At 46.2% G+C, this 27882-nt stretch overlaps 1 protein-coding gene and 1 long non-coding RNA gene across 2 annotated transcripts; one reads left to right on the top strand and one right to left on the bottom strand.

Annotated features, from left to right (window-relative positions):
• Positions 1-913: 913 nt before the first annotated feature.
• foxi2 (forkhead box I2) lies at positions 914-5576 on the bottom strand. Its single transcript, XM_052085621.1, has 2 exons — positions 4551-5576; positions 914-2938 (listed from the first exon to the last, which is right to left on the bottom strand). The coding sequence occupies exons 1-2, from the start codon at positions 5215-5217 to the stop codon at positions 2397-2399; spliced, it is 1209 nt and encodes a 402-aa protein (XP_051941581.1). The 5' UTR covers positions 5218-5576; the 3' UTR covers positions 914-2396.
• Positions 5577-15708: 10132 nt separating this feature from the next.
• LOC127615351 (uncharacterized) lies at positions 15709-26745 on the top strand. The gene is made up of 3 exons (XR_007966898.1): positions 15709-15783; positions 17426-17609; positions 26512-26745. It is a non-coding gene; the product is annotated as an uncharacterized LOC127615351 (long non-coding RNA).
• Positions 26746-27882: the final 1137 nt, after the last annotated feature.

The raw sequence follows: 27882 nt of genomic DNA, 5'->3' as shown, positions 1-27882 counted from the left end.
GACGATGCCGAACGCGGGCCTCTATTTTTCTTGTATGTATGAAAACGCACATCGTACGGTCATTCAAAGAAAATGTACCGTACGCTTTGTACTAGAATTTGTATCATTCTGAATCGCTTCTGTTTGAAAAATGCGAAATGTCAGTGAAATATTTCACTCGTAGCGCACCGACAAAGCTCACCAGCGATTCGAGCGCGCGCGTCGTCACTTCCAAATGGATTCACATTTAAAAACTGCTCTGAAAAAAAATAATTCTTTCATTCAAGCCTTTTTCATTGACCTTCATATCATCAATTGATACAAAATATACTCATGCGATATTTATTGTGCGGAGTATTTGAATACAAATTTCCTATAAATGGGCTATTAAAAAAATCCATAAATGTGATTATCGTCAACGACACAAAGATGAAGCTCAACGAGAGTCGGCTAGTGGCACATTGCAAGCATCAAAGACATGTTATGACAACGGGACCTTTATTTGTAACAATCACAGTTTGAACTGCCTGCGTGTGTGAGTGTAGATTGCAAAAGGCGACCAGAGAAAAGTTGATGGATTGAATCCTGAGGAAAAAAAAAAATAGCGGGCAGCAGTGATTGATACATACATAGAAAATAAGATCTGTTCATCAAACCCAAGACGTCATGTACACATCTGCTGTTTTCAAACTAGAGTAGGAAAAAAAAAAACAAGGCCTGTCTGCATAAATAGCATAAATATTTCCAAACTATAATTTACAAAAATATATTTAGTTTGTTTGTTTCTTCGTACAAGGCGTAGTGCTGTCGTTTCAGTCATAAAGTTGCTATCAAAAAAAAACAAAACAAGGTGTGATGTTTACTGCATGCGAAGCTAAGAGGAGACGTGTCTCGTCTCTGTGAGGTAATGTGAGGCGACCAACCCCCCCCCCCTACCCCACCCAAACATTTTCCCTGCTCCCAAAAAAAAAAAAAAAAGAAACGGCAACTTTGGCAGGTTTGAGCACGTTGGGCCGCCACGGAGCAACATTGCAAAAAAACAAAACAAAACAAAAAAACTCCCCTATGAGGTTCGTGTGATTTGCAAGTTCATTAAGCGGCGCCAATTGAAGCGTTTTGGTCATCGCGTCTTCACACGAGGGAATTTCGTCACATCTGGAAATCCCTGGTCACGGCCTATCCGCCCGAGTTAAAGCTCCGTGCGGGTTTTGCCGCGAGCGGCGCAGACGTCAACTTGACCGAGGCAAAACTTGGACATATCTGATCTCTTTCCAGAAAACGCTCAACATATCAGAACTTGATATCGCCAAATCTCGACATGGCTACACTTTATATCTCCGCCGAAAATGAACAGATTCAAATTTGATCTGGCCAAAAGGTTCACGTGGCCCGACATGACCTTGCGGAAGCGCGAAACGTCCAAACGATATCTTGTCAAAACTCCACATATCGGATCTTTTTCGAGTTGAAACTTGACACGTCTGACCTTTGCCTTGCTAAAGCGCGACTTATTTAAATGTTCTCCGGCCGAAGCTTGGCATCATTTGAAACATATCTGAATATTTAGCCAAAGCTGGAAATCTGATCTTTATCCAGCCGAGGTTTGATCATCTAAACTTGAGTCAAAGCTTAAAATAACGACACTTTATTGAGCCAGAGCTCGACATCCTCAAAGCTTATCGAGCCAAAATTCAACATCTCGAAAGTTGAGCTAGCTAAAACTTGGCAGATCCCAACTTTCGCAAGCCAAAGCTCGACATACTGAAACTTTCCTGAGCCACAATTCGACATTGCCAAAATTTGATCGAGCCGGAGCTCAACATATCGGAACTACCTTTAGCCATCATTTAGCATCCAGCCAAAATTCAACATCCTTGAACTTTAGCTAGATAAAGTTTGTATCTGTCAAGCTTTAGCTAGCTAAAGCTTGACAGATAAGCTGTCAAGATTAGCTAGCTAAAGCTTGACAGATACAAACTTGAGCTAGCCAATGCTCAACGGCTTCAAATTTAATCGAGACAAACTCGACATGCCGAACTTTATCCGGCTAAAGTTCCACTAGCTTAACTTTATCTAGCCAAAGCGCGACATTTCTGAACTTTGCCTGGCCAGCACTCGTAAGAAGCAAACCACTGGACTGTACATATTAAAAGAAAGAAAAGATGCTTAAAGGAGAGCAAACAACATGGCATAATCACACGTCTACATTTACAAACGAGCAAAGGAGATAAGCGCTTGATGATGAGCAAAAGATCCACCAACTGGCCACTTCATTAGGTACACGCGCACAGTCTCTTAGCAACACAAAACACGGAATTTCCTATTTCGCCTGTACCTAATGAAGTGTCTGGGAAGTTTTACTCCGGGGGTAGTGATTGTGGTGGTGTGTGTTGGGGGCTGAGGGGGGGGGGGGTGACCTATAGCTCAGCCCCGTCTCGAGGGTAAATGAGGCTGTTGACGCTGAAGCTGTTGTACAAGTGGCTGTTGAACTGTCCGCCCTGCCCCCCTCCAAAGGCGTTGTAGTACACGCCGCGGTTGAAGTGCAGCCCCTCGGCGCCGTGCTCGGACCCTGCCGAGTCCTGCTGGCCGCCCGCATGGTAGGGGCCCTGCAAGGCGCTAATGTTCCTACTGGACAGCTCGTTGAGCAGGCCCAGCGGCCCCGCCGGTCGCCCGCCGGGAGCCGCCGGCGCCCCCAGGGTGGACATGCTGCCGTAAAAGTTGCTCAAGCACGACGGCGTCTTGAGGCTCTCGCTCAGGGCGTCCATGTCGGAGGGCGAGGGCGGGCCCGGGAGCTGGGGGCTGTCGCAGGGTTTGGGCGTGGGAGCCCGCGCGCCGTCCTCCATCTTGGTGGCCCCCGGCGCCAACGCGGGGTCGGACCTCCGCTTCCTTTTCCGCCGGAAGTTGCCGTTGTCAAACATTTTCTCGCAGTTGGGGTCCAACGTCCAATAGTTTCCCTTGCCTGGAGTGTGCACAGTCACATCTGTCATGAATTTCTTTTCCGACTGGCACGAGTCCAGGTCTCGAGGCCCCGCCGTCCGGCCCGCTTGAGATGTTTCCCCTCCTCCAACGCACCCGGGTCAAATGATCAGCTCATCAGCAAGCTTTGCGGAAGCCTGATCAGGATCCTGAGCGTTTGAAGCGGGTGTGTTGGAGGAGGGGGGGGGGGACTCAAAAACGGGCAGGACGGCGGCCCTCGAGGACCGGGCTCGGGTTTGTCGTCGTTTACAGCTTAAATACGCTCGATGTTGACAGCCTAAATCGAAAGATAATCTTGATTTTGGCTTTTCTCTGTTCTAAACTCAAACAAATATCAAAAGACAAAGTCAGTAAGGTAACACAAAAAAAAACTTTGTTCACTTTATACTTTGTAAAATAATCTGGACTTTTTTTCAGCCAACCATCGGAAAAATGCCCCCCCCCCCCAAAAAAAACAAAATCCAACAAAAAAAAAGATGGGGGGGTGGGGGAATGATCTCAAAGGCCTCAAATGTCCAAACTGGTTGTGATTGAAACAGTTTCAATCACACGCAATATAACATGCAAGAAACAAACGTGATGACCATGCTGCCCAAAAAGAAATCTTATTTTTGGTCAGACCTTTTCCAACCTTCTTTTCTTCTTTCGTTTGCGATCTGCGTTTAAAAATCACCTGTTCAATATGGTGATTTGTAATTGTAAAATCAATGTCACTTATTGGTGACACACTAAACTTTGATGGCAAAATTGTTACATTGAACCGGTTGTGTAAATAAATTGTTTAAATGTAAAAAAAAAAATCATGAAAGAAAATAATGCTGGTCGTGCAATTTTTGTTTGCTGTTGAAATAGGCTTGCGGTGGTTTTTAAAAATGTGTTTTAAGAATCTCAAATGTGTTTGTCTCTCTTGTTTTCATTTGGTGTCAATCAATACAAGTCTCGCAATGGCCTTGGACCACAAGTCAAACTAATCAGCCGAATTTGATGTTGATATTTTATGCGGAAGTGGGTTGCTGCCACAACAGGTGTAAAAAAAAACATTCAACCTGACGTCATATCGTGATGCCCTTCACCTTTTCAAACGCGACTCGTTTGAACGTGACAAATGATCAGGTTAGAACGTGAAATGGATGACGTTGCAACGCGAAACGTATCACGACACGTGAAATTTATTACGTTACGTCGTGAAATTTATTACGTTACGTCGTGAAATTGCCGCGAAATTTACGACGTTATGATCCGGAACTTATCACGTTATACTGTGACATTTGTGAGGTTAAAAGATGCCATTTACCGCGCTAAAACGTGTCGAATTTATGAGAACATGATACAGGTGCGACAGCAATCCACTTTTGTGCTTTTCGAATCGATTTGATGCTTTCTGTTCAAACGTGTTTGCGGTAAAGCATAAAATCACGTTCGCGTGTGAAATTGATCACGTAAATTTTCACCAATCCCAGGTGGCTCCCCGTATCATCAAGAAATGAGATGAAGTGAAAGTTGCGCCGGACAAGTCGAGAGGTTTCCGATTTTCTTTGCGCAAGTGGAGCGGCCCTTGAAAGGTGGCGGCCAGTGCGAGTGGTGCGTTCACGTACCGGGATCGTCCTCGTCGCGGGGCACCTTCTTGAAGCAGTCGTTGAGCGACAGGTTGTGTCGGATGGAATTCTGCCAGCCGGCCTTGCTCTTCTTGTAGAAGGGGAAGTTGTCGGCCACGTAGGCGTAGATCTGACTGAGCGTCAGCTTCTTGTCGTGCGCGTTCTGGATGGCCATGGCGATCAGCGCCGAGTACGAGTAGGGCGGCCGCACCAGCTTCAGCAGCTCCTCCTGGCTGGCCACCGACAGCCAGCCCAGCTCCGGGCCGCCGAAGGCCGACGAGCCGCCGGCCAGGAACGGCCGCGGGGAGCCGTACGACGGCGGGCCGAAGGGGCCGGAGGGGCCGCCGGCGTGCAGGTACGGCGCGGCCGCCGCCGCCGACGCAGCCGGGGCCGGGTTGACGCCCCACAGGTACGGGCTGGGCGGGGAGCCGTACTCGGCCAGGCCGAAGCCGGCGGCTCGGTGAGCGGGGGGCTGGAGGTTCTGAGGCGGCTGCTGCTGCTGCTGCTGGTGGTGGTGGTGGTGGTGGGAGGGATGGTGATGGTGATGGTGGTGGTGGTACATGCCGCTCAGAGAGTCGCAGTACACGGCCATATCGGCGGGCTCTTGGGCGCCTTTGGGTACGGAAGAGTGATGCTGGCTCTGCTGGTGGGACTCGGGATCGATCATCACTCCCGGTGAGGGGTGCAGCGAAGCCGGCCGGCCGGAGGTGGAGGTGGAGGTGTTCTCTTTTTTGGCCGCTTCTCTCAACAAGTGTCAGGCGCTGTGCAAAACTTCTTTGAATTGTATTGACGCCGCTGACAGCGAAAAGCTCGGCAGCCAATCAGCACGCGAGGGGGCGTGGTCAACCCCAGACACGGCGCAAGTCTCCCCGGGAGTCGAACCTGCCCCGGGGAAACTGACAAGTTTGCTTGAGCCTCACGCCCACTAAACTAACTCCGAAACGATTGAAAAATATCCTTGTTATGGAAAATCGTAACTTGGATCCATATGATTAGGCTCCACAAAACAATAAACATGAAATAAAATCACGCATTGGATTGACATGACAGTTTTCATTTGCTTCCACAAAATTGAAAATGCCAAAGTAAAAACACCTCCCGTCCCAATGTATCGTGTTCAGTACAGGTTGCATAAAAAAATAAAATAAAAAAGTAACAGAATATAAATAAGTATGTCATTGTCGATTTTTTTGTAGAATTTTCATTCCCCTATATCCAATTACAAATGCCAATAATAAATGATTATAAGATCACATTTTTTAAAGTCGATTTGTTCTTGTAGATTTTTTTAATGCATACCACTTTTGATTCATCTGATTGCATCGCGCGAAGGAAAATGATCAATCCCACAATCCGTAAAAAACAAAACAAAACAATTATTCAAACAACATGGAGAACCCATTTCGTCTGCCGGTTTCTACAATTCGCAACGCGCAAGTCCTGACAACAACAAAAAAACTCGTCAGCCCCTCACAAGTAGGGGGGGGGGGGGAACCTCCCGCGGAGTAACACCGACAGGCTGGCCCTGAGCCAAAACCGACGCATCAACGTTTCCTCAACACGATCAATCACAAAATGGCTCTTTTTTATGCCTGCTTTCGCGGTGCCACAAAAGTTAAAGAAGGGGGGGGGGGGGGGGGGACTTCCGTGCAATAATTCATCCCGTGTTGCACTTTTTGCATTGAACTCCTGAAACGTTCGTGTTTGTAATCCAAGTTTAAAATGTCATAAATAAAAATAGACAATCAATGACAACGAAAAACAATCCTGCCCCGCACAACAAAACCATGCAAGTTGTCTTTCAGAGGTCATTAAAAAAATCTCCACTTAAAAATGGAACTCAAGTCATCATCCATGAAATATTGCGATGTAGCTCTACTAGCAAAGAAACTTTAGTTGCTCTTGCTCATTTCTCTCAATCAATCGCCGCTTAGAAAGTCATCGATGACGCTCGCTCATAGAATAAAATGAATCGTGAAATAAAAAATGCCAGTGACGACGTTTTATTCGTAAGGTGAGAGCCAGCTGGCGAGCAAGGAAAAGAGGCCATGTGTCAGACGTGCGCTAAAAGAAATGACCAGATTTCATAAAATTGCACCGGTGCTGCAATAATTAAGGGCGGGAGGGGGGCGTCTGTGGCTCCTAATCACTGATAATTACGAGTGCTGCGGAGGAGTGGCTACATTGTAATGAAAGGACATGTTGGAATATGGCGAGCTGTCAAAGGTGAGGAGTGATGACATCTTAAACGTCTCCCGGAGGCCAGCGGTAAAACGTGTTCTCTTAACGCTCATTAACGCGTCGGCGGAGCTCTTGAAACGGAACTTTGGAACACGAAAAACACCTGGCTCGAAAAGGGGGGCGAGGGGACGGACAGTAATATAACGAAATATACATGATTGACATTTAAGGCATCACCGTGTCAACAAAACCAGTTAGTTGTTTGCTCCACACCATTTGGCCGAGTTGTTTTGACTGATATTTTTTAAGTGGAGATCAATAAAATGGACAACCGTTCTGCTAATTTTTATTTCTTTTGTTGTGAAATGCAGGAAAGCCAATTTTTTTGCAACAGCAAAACTTCAACTATTTTGTTGAATTGTCTGAACTTAACTGCGAAATTTTGTGTTTACCAAACATTTTTTGTCAACAGTTGGGTCAAATTGACCCCCAAATTGTAAAGACTTTTGGGAAAATATTCTATTGACTGATGTGTCAAAAGTTACAAATTGGGGAAGGATTGTGTCTCATTTACATCTGGCATTTGAGAAAAAGAACATCGTACCAAGCGTCAAAAATCATGGTGATGGTGCTGTGATGCTCTGTAGCTGTTTTGTAGATCTTCGATCCAAAAGGTTTGAGCACCCCTGGTTTAGGGAATGATTATTTTCCCACCAAAAGACCTTTTGAAAATAAGTGTTGCAATAGCAACAAAAAAAATAAAGGCGTCAAAGCCACTTTTCTGCTTGACGTCTCCCTTTTCACCAAAAAAGTTATTTTTTGCTGCTTTTGGTCAGAAACTCGTGATTTTGGTGAAACCAACTTATTTGCTTATTACAAATAAAGGATATTTTCTCTTATCTTGAGCAAATTTGCTATTTCAGAAGTGTAACCAACTGGTAGCCCTTCGCAAGTGGTGTGCTTCATATAAATGAGCAGGCAGGGCAAGACAACATCGTAACATTGAGACATTGTTCATTTCCTGACACACAAATCTGAAAAACAATTCAAACGAAAATGTCTTTTTCCAAAAATGGTATGGGATTCCTTTTTTCCAATCCGTTTTAATATCGAAAGCTGATGTTTGAACATGTCCCAAGTCTCTCCTCCTTCCGTGGCACCGGAAGCTTATTCGTCGGGCAACACTGCCCCCTACCGCTTGCTTACCGTTGAGCGCAAGTGTTTGTCTGCCCGCGCTGCGCGAAACGACCACTAGATGGAGCCACACCACAATGACCAACTTGATGACTGACCCACACAAGCGTGAAAAGGACCTGGAAGGAATCAAGGACACTTCAGGAACTTTGTCTGAAAACAACCCAAGCCCCCAAAACAGCTCCGACACGACACCACTTTACGGCAGTCGGTCGTGAAAGCAATCACGCACATATATCACTACGCCCTTCCTATACTTTAATCAAATCAGAAATACCAAAGGGACTAAACAAACACAGACAATCAATCAACCAATCCATCAATCAATCAACCAATCAATCAATCAACAGTTATCTGGGTCTGTGTGTAAGTGTGCGCGGGTGTAAAGAGGGGCATTGATATTTGTTTCTTGCCACACTGGGTTGCATTGAGGACGCACACAATGAGTTCATTTAGCGCAATTCTATTTGGGGGGACATGTAATACGTCAACCCCCCCCCCCCCAACTCCGCCCCCCTAGAACCACATTCATATGTTCCTCTGGACGTCGCCGTTTACATAGGCAAATAAACACTGTGTCCATACACACACACACACTCACACACACACACTTACGGGTGTGGCCTATTCGTGGTGGGTGGTAATGGTGATGTTTGGAGCTTTTAGTAGTGCACAGATAACGTCACAGTGTGCTGACGACGCTTCCATGGCGACAGACGAGGCTCAAATCTGACGCAATACCCGCAGTGGCCTGCAAGTGGCAGAAAAGTGCCACAGGGTATCCAGCAAAGAAGAAGACGCCAGTTGTTTGCTTACCTTTACCTTTTCCGATGTTAAGTACGTTTAAAGTCGCTGTAAAATGTTGAAAATGTCAAATTTGAAGCATGAAAAGAATTGCCAATCATTCCGTGAACGGGTCCGCTGAATGTGATGAAACCTGTCAATCAAGTTCCACTTCTTTGACCTGCAAAAACGGATGCTACGACTCCTACTAGCTTTCTCATGCTGCGGCCTACACGTTTGAACCACCAAAATGAATCTGCTTAAAGAGCGCTGTGGATGAAATACGGTACTGTGTACTGTACTCCAAGCATGTTTGACGTCGCAACCCGACACTCAATCCTCGACCCCCACACTGTTTCTTCTGTGAAGCTTTGCCCAAGTTCCTCGTGAAAAGCTCTAGTGATGCCACTAGCACTTGAAAGTTGCTGTTTTCTGGGTGCTGCTGCTCAGTATTAGCGTCCCGTGCCTTCCATGCAAAGCGCTTAAGCTAGTTGACAGTCCAGGAAGAAGGTTTACTTGACTTGTCAAGTGTTAAAAGGAGAAATAAATGGGCTTGGCAGAAGCGGGGGCTCTTTTAAGGACTTGGCCGTTGGCTGCTTCTCGGCTCCGGAGCCTCGACGCCCCCAAACAGAGTAAATAGTCACTGGGGAGAGTTGACTTTCTCCACTGTTGACACGGGGAGGTGTCTGGTGGATTTTTTGGAATGATTTTGGATTTGCGCGCCGCTGCGCAAGCATCAGCGAGAACACAAATACAGACACGACATTGCGGAAGAACCGCGCAGCGGCGCAAAGCCTGACTCACACGGCGTCGCTATCAAAGTCTTGATGTGAGCTGAGGTTGCCCTGCCACGTTTTCGCCCAACTGATGTCATCCTTCGCTAAAGGGAGCCTTCTGCCTGTTGCCATGGTGGGTGGGAAATGGGCAGAGGACAGCAGGGGGAGGCAGAGTTCACGTCGGAGTGCACTAACACTTGCGGGGGGTGAGCCGCGTCACGGGGACAAAAAAGAGGCAGTGTGTGAATGCGCAGTGAGCGAAGTGAATTGTTGGCGGTACTCTGCAGTCAAGAGTTTAACGGCGTGAAATGGGAATGAAGTCGAGTGGAAGTGAACCGAGCGTGTCGTCAAAGTGTCGAATGACCGACATCATGTGCTCAAACCAAGACACCGGGTGAGCCGTGACGTTCACAACGCGAGGCTGAAAGGGGGGTACAGGACAAAATGGCAGCGCCCTGCGGTGGATTAAAAAAAAACGCATGGATAAATCTGCTTTATTGCTATTCCAACAAGGTAATATTGATCAGAATAACCCCAGTTTAGACTCACGGGGCACAGTGAAAGCCTAGAAAACTAAGTGCAGTGTGAAAAGGCCTCTCCAAAGGCCTGGGGTTTGTTCTCGGTTGATTGATGATGCCTTATCTTTCCCAACCAATCACAGGCTCCGTTTGGTTTCCGAGGGTCTTTTATGTGTCCATGAAAGGCTCGGCCCGGACGGACCGACGGGGTTGCGGGTGGGGGTGTGGGGCGGGGGCTTTGTTCCACTGACTGATGACTCTGGGCTGCGGACCAGCTCGCAATGAAGTTGCTACCAACGGGATCTGGCAGCGATTGTGAATGTCTGGACAAGATTGCGGCGAGGGGAGGGGTAAGGGGGGTTGACAGTGCTGACGGCTGCAGAGAACACGAGACGTCTCTCGAGTCCGCCGAAGCGACGTGTCAATGTGACCTCACCGCGGGTCCCGTCGACGTCCGTCAAGTCCTCGAGCCCTCGAGCCGCGTCCATCCGACCTTCGGCCCATCCGACTGACTGCCTGTTAGTTGTCTGTCCGTCTGTCCATCAATTCTCCATCTATCCGCCCGTGTGTCCATGTCCTGCCCCGCATCCCGGCATTCCATCATCCATTATCCATCCCATTATCTACACGACGCCGGCCTTGCAAGTCAATCTCGAAACACGTCTGACCTTGTCGTTTGTGGCCTAATCTGCTTTTAACAACCGCCAACGTGCCGACTCTCCGGTCGTAAAAGTTCTCCTCGTGTCTTCCTCGCCGCGGCCGCGCAGAGATTCTCCTTACCTGCGCGTGTCAGAACAGGATGTGCATTGACCTTCAAGGTCACCGCAACCTCCGCTAAACAACATGAGCGCTAAGCGCTAATGACACGTGGGGGGGGGTGGGATAGCGGCGCTTCCTTCTGCCTCCTACGCTTTGCCCTTTGGAAGTCGGCCATCGGAGCGCATTAAATGAGAGCAGCCAATTGATTGCCATCATTTTCCTCACTGATGTCATAGTTAGCTTGTTTGGTTTTTACACGGTGAGGTTCTTGCGGTACGCGGGGGTTTTTTCCTTTGCATTTTGCTTTGTTCAGTGGGGGTTTTACGAGTGTGTTATGATGTTTGCCTTTTTAGTTTGCTACTCTTGAAGATAAGTTCATGACTTTTTGAGTAAAGCTGTTTGTTTGTTAACTCGTTAGCTTGTCACTTTGTTAGCATGAGGATTTTGGCTCGCTAGTTTTGCGAGTTCTTGAGTCAAGTATTTCACTGGTGGTGAATTGGTGAGGTTGGTTGGATTTTTTTTTGGGTGAGTTTGTTCGTTTAAAAAGTGAGCCGCCGATCTTCAAACGAAACAAAATGCGACAGCTGTCGGGGAACACAAAGTAGCTCACGAGCCATCCGTGTATTTTCTTGCTCAAAGGTGACGACAAATGTGCATTGATTTTCTTTTAAAGTGAAGTATTGATCGAAGACGTCTGGATGGAAGACAGACCCTCAAATGTCAAATGAAGGTCTAAATTGCCGATGTAGAAACCTTTCATCATTCCAGAATTGGAGGACCTTCTCTGCTTTCCCACATTTCACATTAGTAATAGACCAACATGCACCTCGTGGGATAAATTAGCTTAGCGCTACCAGCGATTTAAGCCAAGTCCTCGCTTACATTTTTTTTGTTTACCGTTGAGGGTGGCGCTGGATGAATCAAATGATGTCAAGAATTTTTGTACAAAATGTCCTAAATTCCGGTATGAACTCGAAGCGGTCTACACTTTGGGGCACAACCGCCTGTGGAGTTACTCCAGTCGCTGAGAATTGTTTACTTTTTGGGGTTACGTCGAGTTGAGTGGATTGGGTTCAGGAGCAAAAAGTGTCCCGCTGGTTCTTTGTGTCTACCCGTCGGGGCATCCGGTGGCGTGTGAGCCCTCCCAGACCTTCCCAAAGAGAATTTCCTGTCAAAACAGGGCAAGGCTGGCCGAGACCTGAAGAAGTCCTGCTCTGTGTCAGACTCTCGGGGCCGACCAATCCGGGCGGCCGGGGCTCGCTACCTTGCTTTACAAGGCCTTGAACGGAGCCACGGTGCTCAGAGCTGGCGACGTTTTGTTTGGACTTGAGGCACAAGCCGGGATGATGTGTGTCTCTGCCACACAGAACCCCCCCAACCCCCCGCCCCCACCCCCAACACACACACATTCTTCCAAACACTCCTTGAATTATTAAATCTGGCCTGTCCACTCATTTACGTTCTGTTCTGACACCAACGGTACAATTTGTCCCGTAGCGCGGCGGGCTGTAAATAACGGCGAAGCTCGCTTGAAATTTGCACACCGCCGCTCAGTAAAAGACAAACAATCCGCCGCAATGCACACAAGTGCCACCATTTGGCCCTCAGAAAATGGCTTTCGGCCGCACAGGCAGATTTTATGTCTGTGAGTGTCGCTTTCTATTGAGGCCACTTTTATCCTGTCCGGAGGAAATCGAGACCTAGATGGCGCTAAATTTCTTGAGTTTTCAATGAAAAGTAGAGAGAAGTGATGGTGGTCGGTCTCAGTGGCCTTTGTACATCCCATCCTGCGGACTTGGAGCCCCCTGGTTCCTTATCCTAAGCCAACAGTCTCCAACTTGGGCCTTCAACTGGCGAGTGATTTTCAATCGGACCTACAAATTGTTGCCATTGTCCAATTCAGCTTCTTTCATCTCGGCTAAAATCAAAGCCTCTCTTTCTCAAGAGCACTTTGAAACCGTCATTCACAAATTCATCACCTTCCGGCTGGATGACTGTCAGGCAACTTGACTTTGGAGTGAGCCAATCCTCCATGAAGTGTCTCCAGTTGGTCCACAATGCTGCTGCTCGCCTCCTAACTGGAGGAACTGGAGGAAGAACATAACTCCTACTCCGGCGTCCCTTTACTGGCTCCCAAAAGAGTTCTTTTGATGATCCTGTGATTTGTTTTCCAATTTTGAAATGGCCTGACCCCATTTCCCCTCTCTGAGGCCCTATGCGCATGCCCGGTGCCTCAGGTCTGTGGACCAGACTCTAGTCTAGATACCGAGAACTAAGAGGAGGCTTCCGTTGCCGATCCCTCTCTTTGAATGACCTCCCACTGAAAGTTACCGGCCCACTCACTGCTTTGCCGGGTTATGTTATATTCTGCCAATTTTGCCGATGTCTTGCGTCGTCTAGGCATGCCGAACGCCGAAACTAAAGGCAACACAAACAATCGTAGCAACTCTTAATTCGGGGCGTAGGGTACCGGGGGAAAAAAAATATAAAAAAATAACGGCATTTCAAGTTGTTTTTCCGACCAAAAGGTTTCTGGTAAGGCATCAAAGGACTCCAAATGGGCTCTGCGATGTGGCCAGTTCCGAAAAGGATATTTATTCAGTAGAAACATCCAAATACAAAAAAAAACTCAACCCCGAAAAACCAAAGAAACACTCTCACACGTTTCTCTTGAGGAAGATTTCACAGTCATTAGATTTCTTTAGCAAACAGCATGTGCAAACATTTCGTTTTACCCGCAGCGCCAACAACATAGCAGCTTCGGGACATGTTAAAAAAAAAAAAAAGTTTATTAAAGCTAGGTGAAGGATAAAAGTCTAAAAACATCATCAGAGGACGTGACCTTCATCTCTCTGTAGCCTTTTTTTTTTTTTTGTCAGATAAGGCAACAAACGACAATTGTGCGCTATCTTCGCCCACTTTCTGCATAGCCGTCGCTCATTCATTCATTCAGCAAGACTTATCTATTTATTTTGTAGCCTTTCACTCCTCTTTCGGCTTTTTATCGGCATCGTGCGACTTCCTGCCTCCCTTCCAAAACATCTGCTAGGCGGACACTTTATTAGGTACTCCCATGAATGAGAGCCCACCAAAAAAAAGTTTCCAGAGAAAATAGTTTTAACAGTAGCTTTATTATTGCTTTTTGTAGTAGCTGTTATAGAAATGGCCCGTGTCTTCCAACTTGATGAAGCAGCATGTGGTTCAGGGTCAGTTTGATGGTCTCGTTTTGGTCCGTGTTTTATGTTATGTGTTGTGTTATATTTTATGTTAACAGTTTTGTCAAGTGCTTTGTTACAGCTGAAGCTGTTGAGAAAGCACGATCCAAATAAAGACGTGTTGATGTATTGTCTTTCTCCAAGGCAACTGTAAACAACTGCATATTTTGAACACAGGGCGCCTCGATGTTTAGCATATAGCGCTACCCTGATTTACAAAATATTCATCTTCATTGGTACAATCTGAAAGGCGACAATTGCTGTGTGGACGCTACGCTCGCAACATCTCAACTCATTTCGTCCCAGTTGACGACCGTTAAAGCGTATCAGTAAAGAATTCACTATGCTACGTTTTTACATAATCACTGCAAGCTTCAGAGCTAGCAGCTAGCCCACCTCGTAATTATGTTGGAATAAGCCAGAAGGCACAACAACAACTCTGCGCATGTACTATTTGTACTTACAGAAGCTGTCTACTATTTTGCCAAATTTATTGTCGTTATTTTCCACAGTTTCGCGGTTTCCAGCTCCAGTTCCATTTCGGACAAGAATTAGCTCCTTGGATCACCATGCTACATTTTTATGGAGAGGCTACTAGCTCAGGAAGCTGCTACTACAGCAAATTTTTAAATAAATAAAATAAAAATCAATCAATCCATCTTGGAATTTGAAAACTCATAATTTGGGCCTCTTGAAACAAGGTGCCACTGTCTACTGGATGACAGTTTTTGTCCGAAGACATTGTAAACTGCATTGCAAGAATCTCCTCTGTACAATCTCTCATCTGTCATGCAAGGTTTAAACGAAAAACACAACTGTTGCTGTTTGCATCATGTTAAAAAAAATACAAATAGTGCAGCACATACTTTATCTCACTGATAGCTGTTCCTATTATTTTGATGTTCCCACCTTTGTTTTTTTTTGCTGCTTTTGAGTCACGTTGCTTTTATGTACCAATGTTTTTTTTTCTCTGAGTGTCACTGGGATTCTTTGTTGATTAAAAAAAATAGCTTTGACTCACTTGATGCCACCCGTATTGACTTTTTCCTCGCCTCCCAGTGAAGCAATCACTCTATGTATATTTTTTCCTCTATTTGAACCGTATAAATGAGTTACTTTCCTTCCCCCTTCCTGTTCTGAGAAGTAGATTGCGGGGAAAATCAGACAAATTCCTGAAATTAGTGCCGCTCATCTAATTAAGCTCCATTCCAAAGCTCAGAATGACACGTTTCATTATTCACTAAGTCCTACCAGCTCAATTAAATGGCCAACTCTAATAATAGAGCTAATTAAAAAGGCAGCCCTGCATTATTAGTTTATGAGATTACATTGGAGAGGGCGTTAAAAATCGTTGGTGATATCACTACATACTGTGTAAAATAAAGCTTTGTCGCATGCTGTACATCAACTAAATAAAACAACAAAATATATATTTAAAGCAGATTTTTCAGAAAATAACCACATTTGGCACCTCAGTTCATTCCGATGAGAATTCATTGTGTCAATGCATACGTGCAAATAAAATGTGGTTCGGAACAAGATGGCAACAATAGAAAGGCCACTTTAATATATATACACGTACAATAAACTAGTCATCATTTGTAAACCTACCATACAACTAACTGTATGTTTAAGTCGATTTGGAAATCTGAAAACATCATAGCACCGCCGCGTCTTTCTAATAGATGATCATGTTCTTTCTTTCTCTCAAAGGGTGTGCAAATAAAGTTACGTTCAAAGCAAAATGGAGGAAATTTGAAGCCGAGCGTCGTGGGGTGGAGCTGGCAAAGGAGCACTTAAAATTGGGGTAAGAGTGTACAACATTTGACACTTACTGATTCTTTTGTAACTAAAATCGGTAACAACAATATGACACGTCAGTTCATCCAGAGGAGAAAAAAAAGATGAATTATTCCATTAAGCCTTTGTCGTGCGAGTATATGTTAAATGGCGGCTTGGCAACAAAATGGTAGCCAAAGGTGGTAACTCTTTATTGATTAAAAAAATAAATACATAAAAAAAGGTCTACTCTCCGAATTTAGAACTCATAGCTAGTTAGCGAGTCATAGATGTTACTTAAGTTACGTCTTCCTACCAGCTATGCAACAAAAGAATGTTTTACTCATAATAGAGTTAACATGTAGCATTTAGCATGTAGCACTTAGCTTTCAAGAAGGGAACAAACACCGCACTCGAAGTACAATCTAAAATCCGTGTCCAAAATCTTATTTTGCCTTGCAGTTTTTGGTTATTAATCAAATTTAAATTATTCGATTGCCTTCAACTGTTAACACCCAAAGAAATAATGAAAATAGACAAATAAAAATGAATATTGTTTTGTGACTTTATTTTTAATCAGTGTCCACATTTCATTGCTGCGTAATGTGTTCAAATGATGCTCCAATTCCCTTGGCAACTGTTGTGTTGAGTTTTCAAACAAGCTTTCTATCAACTATCGACTATTATGTACCAAATTTTGAGGGTCTTAAATATGTGTATGTGTGTGGTATTATACAGTCATTGTATTAGGTATTAGGTGAAAAAAAAAAGACAGAACAAAGGGGACCATCCGTACTGAAGCTGAAGAGAGAAAATAATTGAATTCTTATCTTATTTTGTGCGAGTCGTTTGACTGGCGGCCTTTGGTTTGTCGTCGTTAATTACTTCTCTGGCAGCGAGTCCGCAAGTGAAGGAAGCTACTTCAATCTGGAGGCTTAAAGTTGGGCATGTCGGTACAACCTCACACATTTTCTTTTATTGCTCCTTTTTAACATCACTTTACTAAATCCATACAAACAAGTTGCATTTGTATTTTAATAAAAGTATTTTTGTTTTAAATGAGAATTCCCGAACAAACCTTGTTCGCATTTTAGTTATTCAGAAAAGAAGTATTTTTTTTTCACTGTAACATCTCTCTCATCACTTGTTGCTACTTAACTGTAGTCGAACTAGATCGCCAACTAATGAAAACATGAGGACATGTCTTCACTGAACTTGGGTTGAACGAAGGTTCATTTTGAGGTTATGTCCATGTATTATTTTCATCAAAAGTCACCGGGCAGGTTCACATGTGCCCTAGAAATAAAAAAATGCCTCCTAAACATCATCCGAGTTGAGTTCATCTTGACATTTTTGTCAAATTTGAGTTCTTTGGCATAGTCAAGTCAAGTCAAGAGTATTTCTCGAGCACTTTCAAACAGCCATCGCTGCATACAAAGTGCTGTACATGGAGCAATTTAACATGCACAATAAACAGTAAGACGAATCGGTAATAAAGGCTGTAGAAAGCACCAAATACAGTGTCCAAATTGCACAAGTCAAACCTTTGTTTTTTGTCGACACACCACGGCAGCCATCTTATTGTCTGAACAAAATATGACCGATTTCTTCTGGGAATAATTGTCAAAACCCAACGCAAACGCTCAAGTTGTCCTGGTCTGTCTTTTTAGACGATTCGGCCCTAGGAATTGATGCTGTGTCAAAGTGGCGTCTAGTCGCAATGGAAACCTGACAGCCCAATGAAAGAGCTCCCCGCCAGGCGAGCGACCTGTCATGATGATGTCATCGGTGGCGGTCACCAAGGCGACGGCGACGACAACAGACTCATCTCACAAGGGCTGCGCTTGTCTGCAGGTAGACCGGGAGACGCATACACATGTTACCATCTTTCCGTTTAGTTACTCAGCAGCAAAATGCAAGTGTGGGATCCTTGTTGAATTCAAACATGGAAATGTTGTCATTTTGAATGATCTACATATAGTCATCGAGAATTTCTCCCCCCCCCCCCCCAAAAAAAACCCACATTTGAGCTGTGTGCTCGATTAGTTGCCCTGGTTCCCTCGCCCTAACACAGTGAAACTCCTCTACAACGAAATCATGTTTGCAGCAAGAAATTTTTCACAACAGGGGGCTTTTCACTGTAGCAAATTTTATCCCAGATGTGTAGTGAATCTCATTACGAGGCAAGAGCAGAGAAAAAGATTTCATATAATGGCAAAGGGGGACTTTTCGTCGTAGGGGGAACAGAAAAGTGGGAATGGCTTTCATGCATGAAAATTTTTCCCACATAAGAGGGTATTTTCGCCCATGTAGGTTTTGTTGTAGAGGAGTTTCACTGTATCATTTTTAGCACTGCAGTGAGGGTCATAGAAGAACATTTGTGTGGCATGATTGTAGATTAGCATCTCCAGCAAGTCATTTTTGTCGCGGGCCACATTTCAGTTACCGTTTGAGGGCCGTTATGACCGAAACCATCTTACAAAGTCATGAATAACTGTTGATTCAACTCTTGTTTAGGGTACTATCACGAGGGGTTTGGTCACAAGAAAATGCTAAAATCGACATTTTAGAAAACATCATGGAAGTTGACATGTCTGATCTGTCTATACAATCTATTTTTTTGGGGGGGGGGGGTGTTTACTGGTGCAATTTGTAATCTGCGTGCTGCCAATTTGTGGTCGGATTAGTCGATTTTAGCTGTAGAGATCTTTTAAAAATCCAGTTTTGCTTTGATTTCTCTTTTTTTGTGCTAACTTTCATCTTGGAAATGCCAGGTTGTGCTAACTAGCCTGACGTTCCTATTTTCTCATTTTCTGTCACTCATCCGAAGTCCCCTAATCCTATATTATCACAATGTTTTTTTTCCAATGCACTTTCAAATAAAAGTACGACGGGAAAGAAGGCATCACACGGGCACATTTCTCGGCGGGATGCAAAGACGTCTCCCAGGGAGGATAAATATTTGGATTAATCCGTGTTTTCTCATGCAAACGCTGGCCAGCCGACGACTGGAGCGAGCAGAGGCGACGGCGGAGGCTTAACGAGATCACTCGGAGGCCGCCTGGTTTTCTCCCGCCGCCCATTGATAGAGTGTGAGCGGCGGCGGGGGGGCGCGCACACACTCATGTGTGAAATGGACTCTTCACAGGTTTTCGAGGGAGGAGGGAAGGTGGTGGGCTTGGTCCTAATCCCCATGCCCTCTCCGGAGGCTTTCTTTTTTGGGGAGGGAGAGCGTCAAGTGAGGGCTGTGAGGTTGCTTATCCGCGGGGACGGAGATGACGATTTCATTAAGGACGCTAGGCTGGACGACAATGGCCGCGCAAACAATTCTACGGGCCGTTTGGAAAAGTGGAGCTCGCCCGTAATCTCGCGTAGACCTCCGGTGGGACCCCCGTCTATTTCGAAGACTGAATTGAAAATGGATCTGTTTTGTAAAATTTATACACCGCAGTGAAAGAAATTTTGAATGCTTGAAATAACTGGCAAGTATCTCTCAGTCATGTGCGTGCACTCACGGCTGACAACGAGGCACTCGAATGCGGTCAGACTAGCCCGGAGGTACTGCCATGTACTAACTGTCAAGTCAGACTTTTTTTTTAAATGTTTCCCTCCTCATTGTTCTTCCGCTGTTCTCTGCATAACATACGCGCATTGATGGCCGACAACGAGGCGCTCTAATGCGGTCAGACTAGCCCGAAGCTATCGTGATACACTCGCTGTCAATTCAGAAATTTTTGAAAACACATTTTGGTTTCCACCCTCATTGCCGTACCTCTGCCGTCCCTCCCTCACGACGACAGAAGAGCGAAGAGAAGTGATGTTTCCTGGCTAACCCGACGGTGTGGTTTGTTTACACCGCTCGGCGCTATCGGGTGAGGAAGCGAGGCGCCAGAGCGCGCCAGATGGAAAGTGACATTGGTTTCAGCAGTGGGAGAGCAATGGGGGGGGGATAAAGTGAGGACGGGAGACAGACTGAGAAATGGACTCGAAGACGCGAAGAGACAAGAAAATACAACCGGCTCGAATGTCTTCAACACAACCTACCGCCTTGTCTCTTTAAATACGGCCTTTAATGGAGATGCTCTGGTCTCTTCTATTTCCTATTTAATTTTTTTTTTGGGGGGGGGCAGTATCAGGGAAGACTTCCACCATCTGAAAAGAAAGTCCCATCGCATGGTGGCAAATGCACACCATGGTAGTGCGTGTGCCTCTGCCTGTAGGGGGCAACGGAGTCCTCCAAACAAGGGCTGGCCAAAGGTTATCAAAAACCACTTTGACTCACTTCATCTTTTGTTTGGGAAACATGGAATGCACAAGCTAAACGCCCCACAAAAAAAAAAATCATGTGCCGAAGACGGCTGGGATAGGTTCCAGCACGCCCCGCGACCCTCGTGAGGATCAAGCGGATCAGAAAATGGATGGATGGATGAATATAATTTTGTCTTCTCTTCAATAGTTTCGCTTTCGTGGTGTTTTGAATTTTTATTAATTTTTTTAAAGATGTTAAATCAGTCATTTTCTCTTTTTAACAAGGCGCAACCGAAACATTTTGCAATTTGGGAGGGTGCAACATCCATATTTTGTCTTCTTTTTAGTAAAGTACAGCAATAATTGTTTTCAGTCCTATGTAAAAAAAAAAAAAATTAGGATACATCTTTTCAAAAACTTCTGCTGCTTATTTGTTCGTGCTAGAGAATAGAACAAAAGTATTTTTGTAAAGTTTTGGATAAACTATCAGAGTAAAAAAACAAAAACATTGTGTCAGTGAGTCATGTAACAGTTGACGCATGCTGTCCACACACACACACACACACACACACACACACACGCAAAGTGTCCCCCGTGAGGCGTTCCTACGCGCTCAAGGGAACGTCTTCATCTTGATGACAGGACAAAGCTTGAGCTCAACGGGTCATTCGGTGTCACCTCAATGCTCAATGGGACGAGTGCAACAATGAGCCCAGATAAGGACTTTTTTTTGAGGCGCAGGGGGGCTAAGAATACCGCCCTGAGGAACTCCAAACAATGGCAATCATTTGGAGATGGGATCAGCTTCCAAGAAAAGCTTTGTATCCAATTTGCAACACGCTGGAGTTTCTCATTAAGCGTGGAATTCATTTGATTCTCCTTGTCACAACAATCCACTCGAGGATGGCATGCAGTGAAAAGACGTCAATGCGAGCGCCTTTCCAGTCACTACTTTTCTCTCAATGTTTTGTCAAATTACACCGATCAACTCAGCTTTTTTTAAATCAGAGATATTAGTCAACTTTTCTGGATGAAGTTTTTGCACAGATTCCAGAAATGCCCTTGTTTTTTTTTTGTTGCTCTAGAACAGGCGTGTCCAAAGTCCGGCCCGCGGGCCAAATCCGGCCCGCGGTCGAATTTCATCCGGCCCTCGGCCCCCGTCATAAAATCAGTGCCGTCTGGCCCGCAGGTTGGGCGCAATGGAACACGTGTTGCATTGACTGAGGTCTCGTCGACTGGGGAGTGATGTTTCATAGAGTACTGCTTCCCTCTAGTGGCTAAATGAGTAATAGCATTCACTAAATGAGTAATAGCATTTAGACACTAGAGGGCATCACTCACGAGTTAACAAGACATCACTCTGTGTTTATATTGACTGATATGTCATATTTCAAATTCCTGTTTCAAATGAACCAAAAGAAATTCTTAAAATTGTTGAAATTAAAATAAAAATGGAAATGTGAAACAGACTGGCTTACTAAAATTTGTTGAACAATATTGTTGTTCAATGTAAAGAATGTCAGCCAAGGTCGGCCCCCCGACATTTTACCACATAAAATCTGGCCCCCTTGGCAAAAAGTTTGGACACCCCTGCTCTAGAACATCAGGTTTTCATAATTAAAAAAATAAGAATTTGTAATTAGTAATATGAAAAAATAATTTTATATACAGTAAATAATCGGAAACCGGTGCTTTTTAAATTTTTTCTTCTGAAACGTCAGGCATAAAAAAAGTGTGATAAAAATCTGTATTGTACAAACCTTTTTATAGGTCAAACTGAGCCACGAAAATACCTCCAAAAACTGATTTGGGAGGAGTGGGGGGGGGGGGTTCTTTTTTAAATCAGCATGCATCCATCCATCCATTTTCCGATCCACTTATCCTCACAAGGGTGGCGGGGTGTGCCGGAGCCGATCCCAGCCGTCTTCTGGCAGGTAGGCGGGGGACACCCTGAACCGGTTGTAATATTATTCCGACACAAATATATCCAAGACCCCCCCCCCCCCCCCCGACCCCGCGACCCCCCATTTAGAACTACCACAAAGTCTTACATAACATTGCCACTCTAATTGAAATGTTCTGCACACTCTGCCAGTCACTCACCAAACGTTCGTCTATGTCAAGACATTGAGCGCTGTTGAAAAAGGAAACTCCATCCTAGTCCCGTTGGATGTCCTCCCATGGCCGCGGGATGCTTAATTGCAGCTGCGGTCGAAAGCCGTCAAAAAAGCAGCCCAGTCCGGCAGTAAATCGCCGGCAGTTGAAAGCAAACATAAACCTGAAGACTTATTTCAAAGGGCGCGAACAAGTCCAAAGTGTCAAAAGCCGCCAAATCGTCCGTTTTCTTTTCAAATCGGCGTGAAGGGCGTCTTGTTGTTTCCTCTCACAACACGTCCGTGTTGTTGTAGCGAAGCGGCGGCCGTCACCTCTCACCGCGCTCAACGCGCTCGACCGCGCTCGACCGCGCTCGCCCTGTCGGCACTCGTGTACGAAAACACAAACGCGCTACGTCCGCGTCGCTAACGTCTCTCTCTGGTGGCCTTGTGACCCGTCGCTAATGGCGGCCGTTTGGCCTTCGTCGGATTCATTTCACGCTTATTGTTCCGTCTCTCGTTTGTCGGAACAGAGATGGTGAAATCCCCGTTTTTATTAAACATTCCATTTTTTTGTTTTATTGTTGAGAAGAAGCTGACGAGCCGTCTCTTGGTTCAGTTGGATTGCAGGAACTAGCATAGCTCGTAGCTGCTCACACTTGTTAGCCGGAGACTGTGCTGAGCGCTCCGTGTCTAAATCTCGAAATTGTGTCCGCAAGCTTGAATTTCTTACCTTTCTCCCCGTCCTCCTGACATTCAACCAATCTCCCCCCCCCTCCCCCATCCCCAACGAGCCATTACCTGAAGAGACTTCCTTCATCAAAACCGATCCACGCCGGTGTCACAAATAGAAACACTTTGCGTCTTTCAGTCGAAGCCAAACGTCTCCGGAGAGAAACGAGGACAAATGACGAGATGTTTTTGTGGCGACTTGCTCACTTGAATTCACAAAGCAATTACTTTTTTTTTTTTTTCCCCCCCCCTCCCTCCCTTTCACTTTAAGCAGAAAGCGAGCGAGCGGCAAAGTGGAGTATTTCAAGATCGGGTTGAAAACGCTTTCAAGACGGGCTAGGGTTCACGAGAAAGCTTCTGGTTTCAAGCGTGGGTTACAATTTCGAATTAGGACTTTTGGAAATGACCGTTTCAAACATGATGCGGTCTTCATCGTGGGCGCACGAGAAGCGCGCACCGTTCCAGGTCCAGAATGTGCGGTGTGGTCTCCCCGTCGGTCTTGAATGGCGTGTCGCTGATAAGATGACATTCCACACATCCCCAAAAACTCAAGCCAGACCTCGGGAGGGTCTTGAGGGTGAGGAGGTCCAGGCCGCTTCATTAAATCAAAGACAAGTGGGGGGGGGGGGGGTCACCGTGATGGGGGGGTTGGGGGGGGCGTTTGACCGCTTAAGCCAAAAGTTTCACAAGCAGCAAAAGCCGACAACAGGACCCCCCCCCCCCCCCCCCTGGATATCGACTTTAGCATGCGCGTTCTCCGTCCAGTCAAAAATGTTTTTTCCACATCGGCATTATAGCCAACATTTTAAAAACGGGGGGGGGGGGGGGGGGCAGATTTTTGCTGGGTTTTTTTTCTCTCTCCGTCGTGACCTTAAACTTTGTTTTTGTAAGTGTTAAGGGACCCAAAAGAGGTTATTTTAGTCCTCAAGTAGGTTTTAAAGGACGTGGCTTTTTGAAAATGGTATTCTGAAAAGCATCTGAAATGGCTTTGGTCTCAGAAGGTGAACGTTCGGCCATAAAGCAGAGAAGCCAAAGCGCAATGTAGCCAATCAAAAGCGTGAAGAAAGTCATTTTGGGGGGGGGCGGGGGGAGACGCCAGAAAAAAAAAAAAAAAGTGACCAAGATGAAGAATTGGGGCGGAAAAAAAACCCCGCTGCATGTCAACGGTGCTGTTTTTAAAAAGAATACAGCAATTTTGGGAAGCCCCGTTTTAAAACCAACGTCGGTTACAACAGAATGTGACGCATTATTGCCTCCCTAATTTTTTTTTTTTTTGTGTGTGTTTGTTTTCTCATGGAAGATTGTTGTCATTTGGAGACGTGGTGACCTCGTGCTGACTGACAAATTGTCACCGAGTGCAACTCCCCCCCCCCCCCCCCCAAATCCAAATAAATCAACTCATCGTTGGGCTTTCACGCGCAAACAGCCAAACGATTGATTGATAGCCATTTTGCGGCGTCTTTTTCTTGGAGGCCCGTGACGCTTGGAAGGGCGGACGCCGCGTCTAACGGCCGCGTGGGCCGGGCTGCCGTGTGCTGATTTGCCTTACTCGAGAGCAAAAAGAGCCCACTTGCGAAGGAGGACTGGTAGGGATGCGGAACGGCGGGCCCGACGGCTTTGCGTCCGCGGCAGGCTTGAAAATAGCTGCCGTTAGTGATTTGGGCCTATTTGGAGACAATTACACGGCGGCCTTGCCAGAACAGCTGCAGCGAGCGGCCGGCGGCTCGCGACTGTAAACTGCAATTACGCCGCATTCCCGTCGGCTCCCGTTCGCGGTCGTCCAACCGGTTTTGCTGACTAGCGACGGACGGGACGCGCCCGCGATGTCTCTTTTGTTAGCGTCGGGAGTTTTGACGGACAGCAACGCCGCCGCGAGACCGTTAGGCCGCGTACCTTTTAGTTCCGCAATGAACCACGACATTTTTATTCTTATTGTATTTTTTTTTTTTGGTAGCATCTCGCAAACGTGTTGAAAACGACGCATGTGTGGAGTTCGTAACGTACGTTCGACCCGCAACTTGATAGGATTGAACCGCAATGCCTTCGCAAGTTGGAACGCTCGTTTGCTAGCTCTTTTCATACTTTAGCAGTCAGCGATTTAAAAAAAAAAAAAAAAGGTCGGCTTCACCCAAAACCTCGAAGCACCTTGGATAGCAAAAGTGAGAATCCAAAGATGGTCACGTTTTTCCACTGCGCAGAGAACCCTCCTCACAAAAAGCTTAACGCGTTAGCATTAGCGCGTCCTCACAAAAAGCGTAACGCGTTAGCATTAGCGCGCGGGCAACATTTGCTCCTGTCGGCCACGTTTTGCTAATGTTTTTTTTTTGTTGAAAATCGCAAACGTTGGCAAAATTTCCTCGCGCCGAGAAAAAAAAACTTTTGGCCTATGTTTGGCGAATGTTCACTCACAAATGTTTGCCGCACGGTGGCATCGGGGATTTGGAGGACTAGCATGAGATTTCCTCGCTCGCGTCGATGTCAGTCACACTCTCACGCCAAACACGCATCATGGCACAATTAATATTTATCATCGTGAATGAGCCCATCGTGTCTTTTACGCCCCCCCCCCCCCTTTTTTTTTACTGGCAGCATCAGCTCGCGCCGATCTCGCAGCCAAAGTGTCTCCAGACGGAGACGTTTCCCTTTGATGGTGGAGGAAGTGACTGATCCTCACCAAGCAGCGTCAAGGAAGGAGGACACTCGACGCTCTGCAGTTATGCCCGCTCACGCCGAGACGAGCGAGCGGCGGCCATGTGTTGTCCACATGGCCGCCGGTGGAGAGGAAAGAGATCTTTGAGACCAGCCAATCGCTCTTCATCACTCCTTCCCCCCCCCCCCCCCCCCCCTGTCATCCGCTCACTTGGCTTCACTCGGCGCGTGTACGACCGATGGCCAATAGAGAGCCAAAAAGCCATCCCGCTAAAAGCTCTCCATGTCATTGGCCCATTTCCTTCTTAACAATCAGACAGACATTCCCGGGGTTAGTACGCAATATTCATTGAGAAAAATGGAAATAAGGGCAGGAAAAATTGTTGGAATTCCAAGGCGGAAAACATTTTCATGACCCCCAAAAAGTTGTCAAATTAACAAGACCGATATCTGATTGTGTTTGGGGAAAAAGTTGTCATTAAACTGCAGTATAGATTTTTTAAAACATGTATTTATGTAAGAAACGTGAATGGAAATATTTGGTATTTATTAAAAAATTTTATATATATTTTTTATAATTAAAAAAATTATGACTGATTTAGGGCAGCCCGGTAGTCCAGTGGTTAGCAGGTCGGCTTCACAGTGCAGAGGTACCGGGTTCGATTCCAGCTCCGGCCTCCCTGTGTGGAGTTTGCATGTTCTGCCCAGGCCTGCGTGGGTTTTCTCCGGGTGCTCCGGTTTCCTCCCACTTTCCAAAAATATGCATGGCAGGCTGATTGAACACTCTAAATTGTCCCTAGGTGTGAGTGTGGGCGTGGATGGTTGTTCGTTTCTGTGTGCCCTGCGATTGGCTGGCAACCGATTCAGGGTGGAGCTCCGCCTACTGTCCGAAGACAGCTGGGATAGGCTCCAGCAACCCCGCGTCCCTAGTGAGGATCAAGCGGCTCGGAAGATGAATGAATGAATGAATGACTGTATTATAATTAAAAAAAAATATATATGTTAGTTTCAACACTGGGCTTCTCCCTATGCAGGGTCACGAGCAGCGCCGGAGTCTCTCCCGGCTGACTTTGTGCAGACGACACTCCGGACTGGTCGCCCAGCCAGTCCCGGGGCACAAACGGACGACCGATCGCTCATGCCCACATCCACGCTTGTCACTGAGCGGCAAGTGACCCCCCACGCTGCCCGCACACCAATCAGGTGAGTGGACCACTCGTGCGTTGCACCGCTCCGCCACGGCGCTTCCGAAATGATGTCTTCCGATTTGTAAACACTTTTGTTCCAAACTTTTATTCTGTTTTGTTCAAGTTGATGTTTGCGGCGGTCGCATTTGTACGCGTGCGGTCATCTTTAGTCGACGTCTCCGTCAAATGAGGAGCATTGTCGCGTTGCCCCCCCCCCCAAAAAAATATTTCTTCTATTTAAATTGCTCGGCTAAATTAACTTTTTGATGCTCACTATTATGAACTCGGAGTCGAAACGTTTAACGGTAGTTGAAGCTCAAGCGGGAGCTAGCTTGTGGCAAGACGGCGTTCCGACGTCGGCTCATCTCGAAATTGGCCTCCTGGAGGCTTCGTTTATCCGCCCGGACGAAAAGATGCCGCGTCATCAGGAACGGTATGAAAACACCAAGCGTGTTTAGCAACGCCGCAGCCGGACAGTAACGGTGGGGGCGGTAGCCGGATGCTGACAAACATTTGGCGGCCCGCTTACGGGAACGTTTGGGCGGGATGACCAAAGTCGGAGTGGGAGCGGCCATGACGGAATGTTGGGGGGGGGGGTGGGGGGGGGGATGGTTAGAATGTCCCCGCGGAGACCAAGGCCGGCCTGCGGCCAGGCATTCCTGTGCTACCAGAGAATTGCGGGTCGGCCGTCGCTCAGCCGGCCGGCAAATGGGCGCGCACGCAGTCAGTCTGCTCCGGCAAAATGGACAAAGCCTCAAAGTTGGCAAATGTCACCGTTTGCTCCGTGTTACCTCAACTTTAAATTGCTTTTGAATTTGCATCTTCTTTTGACTTTTCTGCTTTCCATGCAGTTGCTTTTCATTTGTGGTCAGAGGAGGTGTGCTCGTTTTTATTTGGTAGAAAAAAAAATTTTGGGGGGGGGGGGGAAAGTGCTTCATTTTATTTTGCTTTTATTACATTTAGTTGTTTTTTTTCTTTATTCCTGTAATGCGCACAGTACATTTTTTTGTCTTAATCCAATCTGGACCTCCGTCCGGTCTGTGATATATTTGCATCGCGAACGCCCATCTGTCCACATCGGACTTCTGCTAGGACAATCCTGCGTGAATCTGCAAAGCTGTTCGGCGTAACAGCATCGACTTAAAGATCGGACTTTTTAATTTAGTCCCGCTCGCAACCCAGAGCGTGAAGTCGGTGGTCGTATTTTGTATGCGCGGC

The sequence above is a fragment of the Hippocampus zosterae genome, chromosome 14 (genome assembly GCF_025434085.1).
Source record: "Hippocampus zosterae strain Florida chromosome 14, ASM2543408v3, whole genome shotgun sequence".
Taxonomy (NCBI): domain Eukaryota; kingdom Metazoa; phylum Chordata; class Actinopteri; order Syngnathiformes; family Syngnathidae; genus Hippocampus; species Hippocampus zosterae.
The sequence above is the reverse complement of the archived record's forward strand: the minus strand, read 5'-3'. Positions and strand labels throughout refer to the sequence as shown.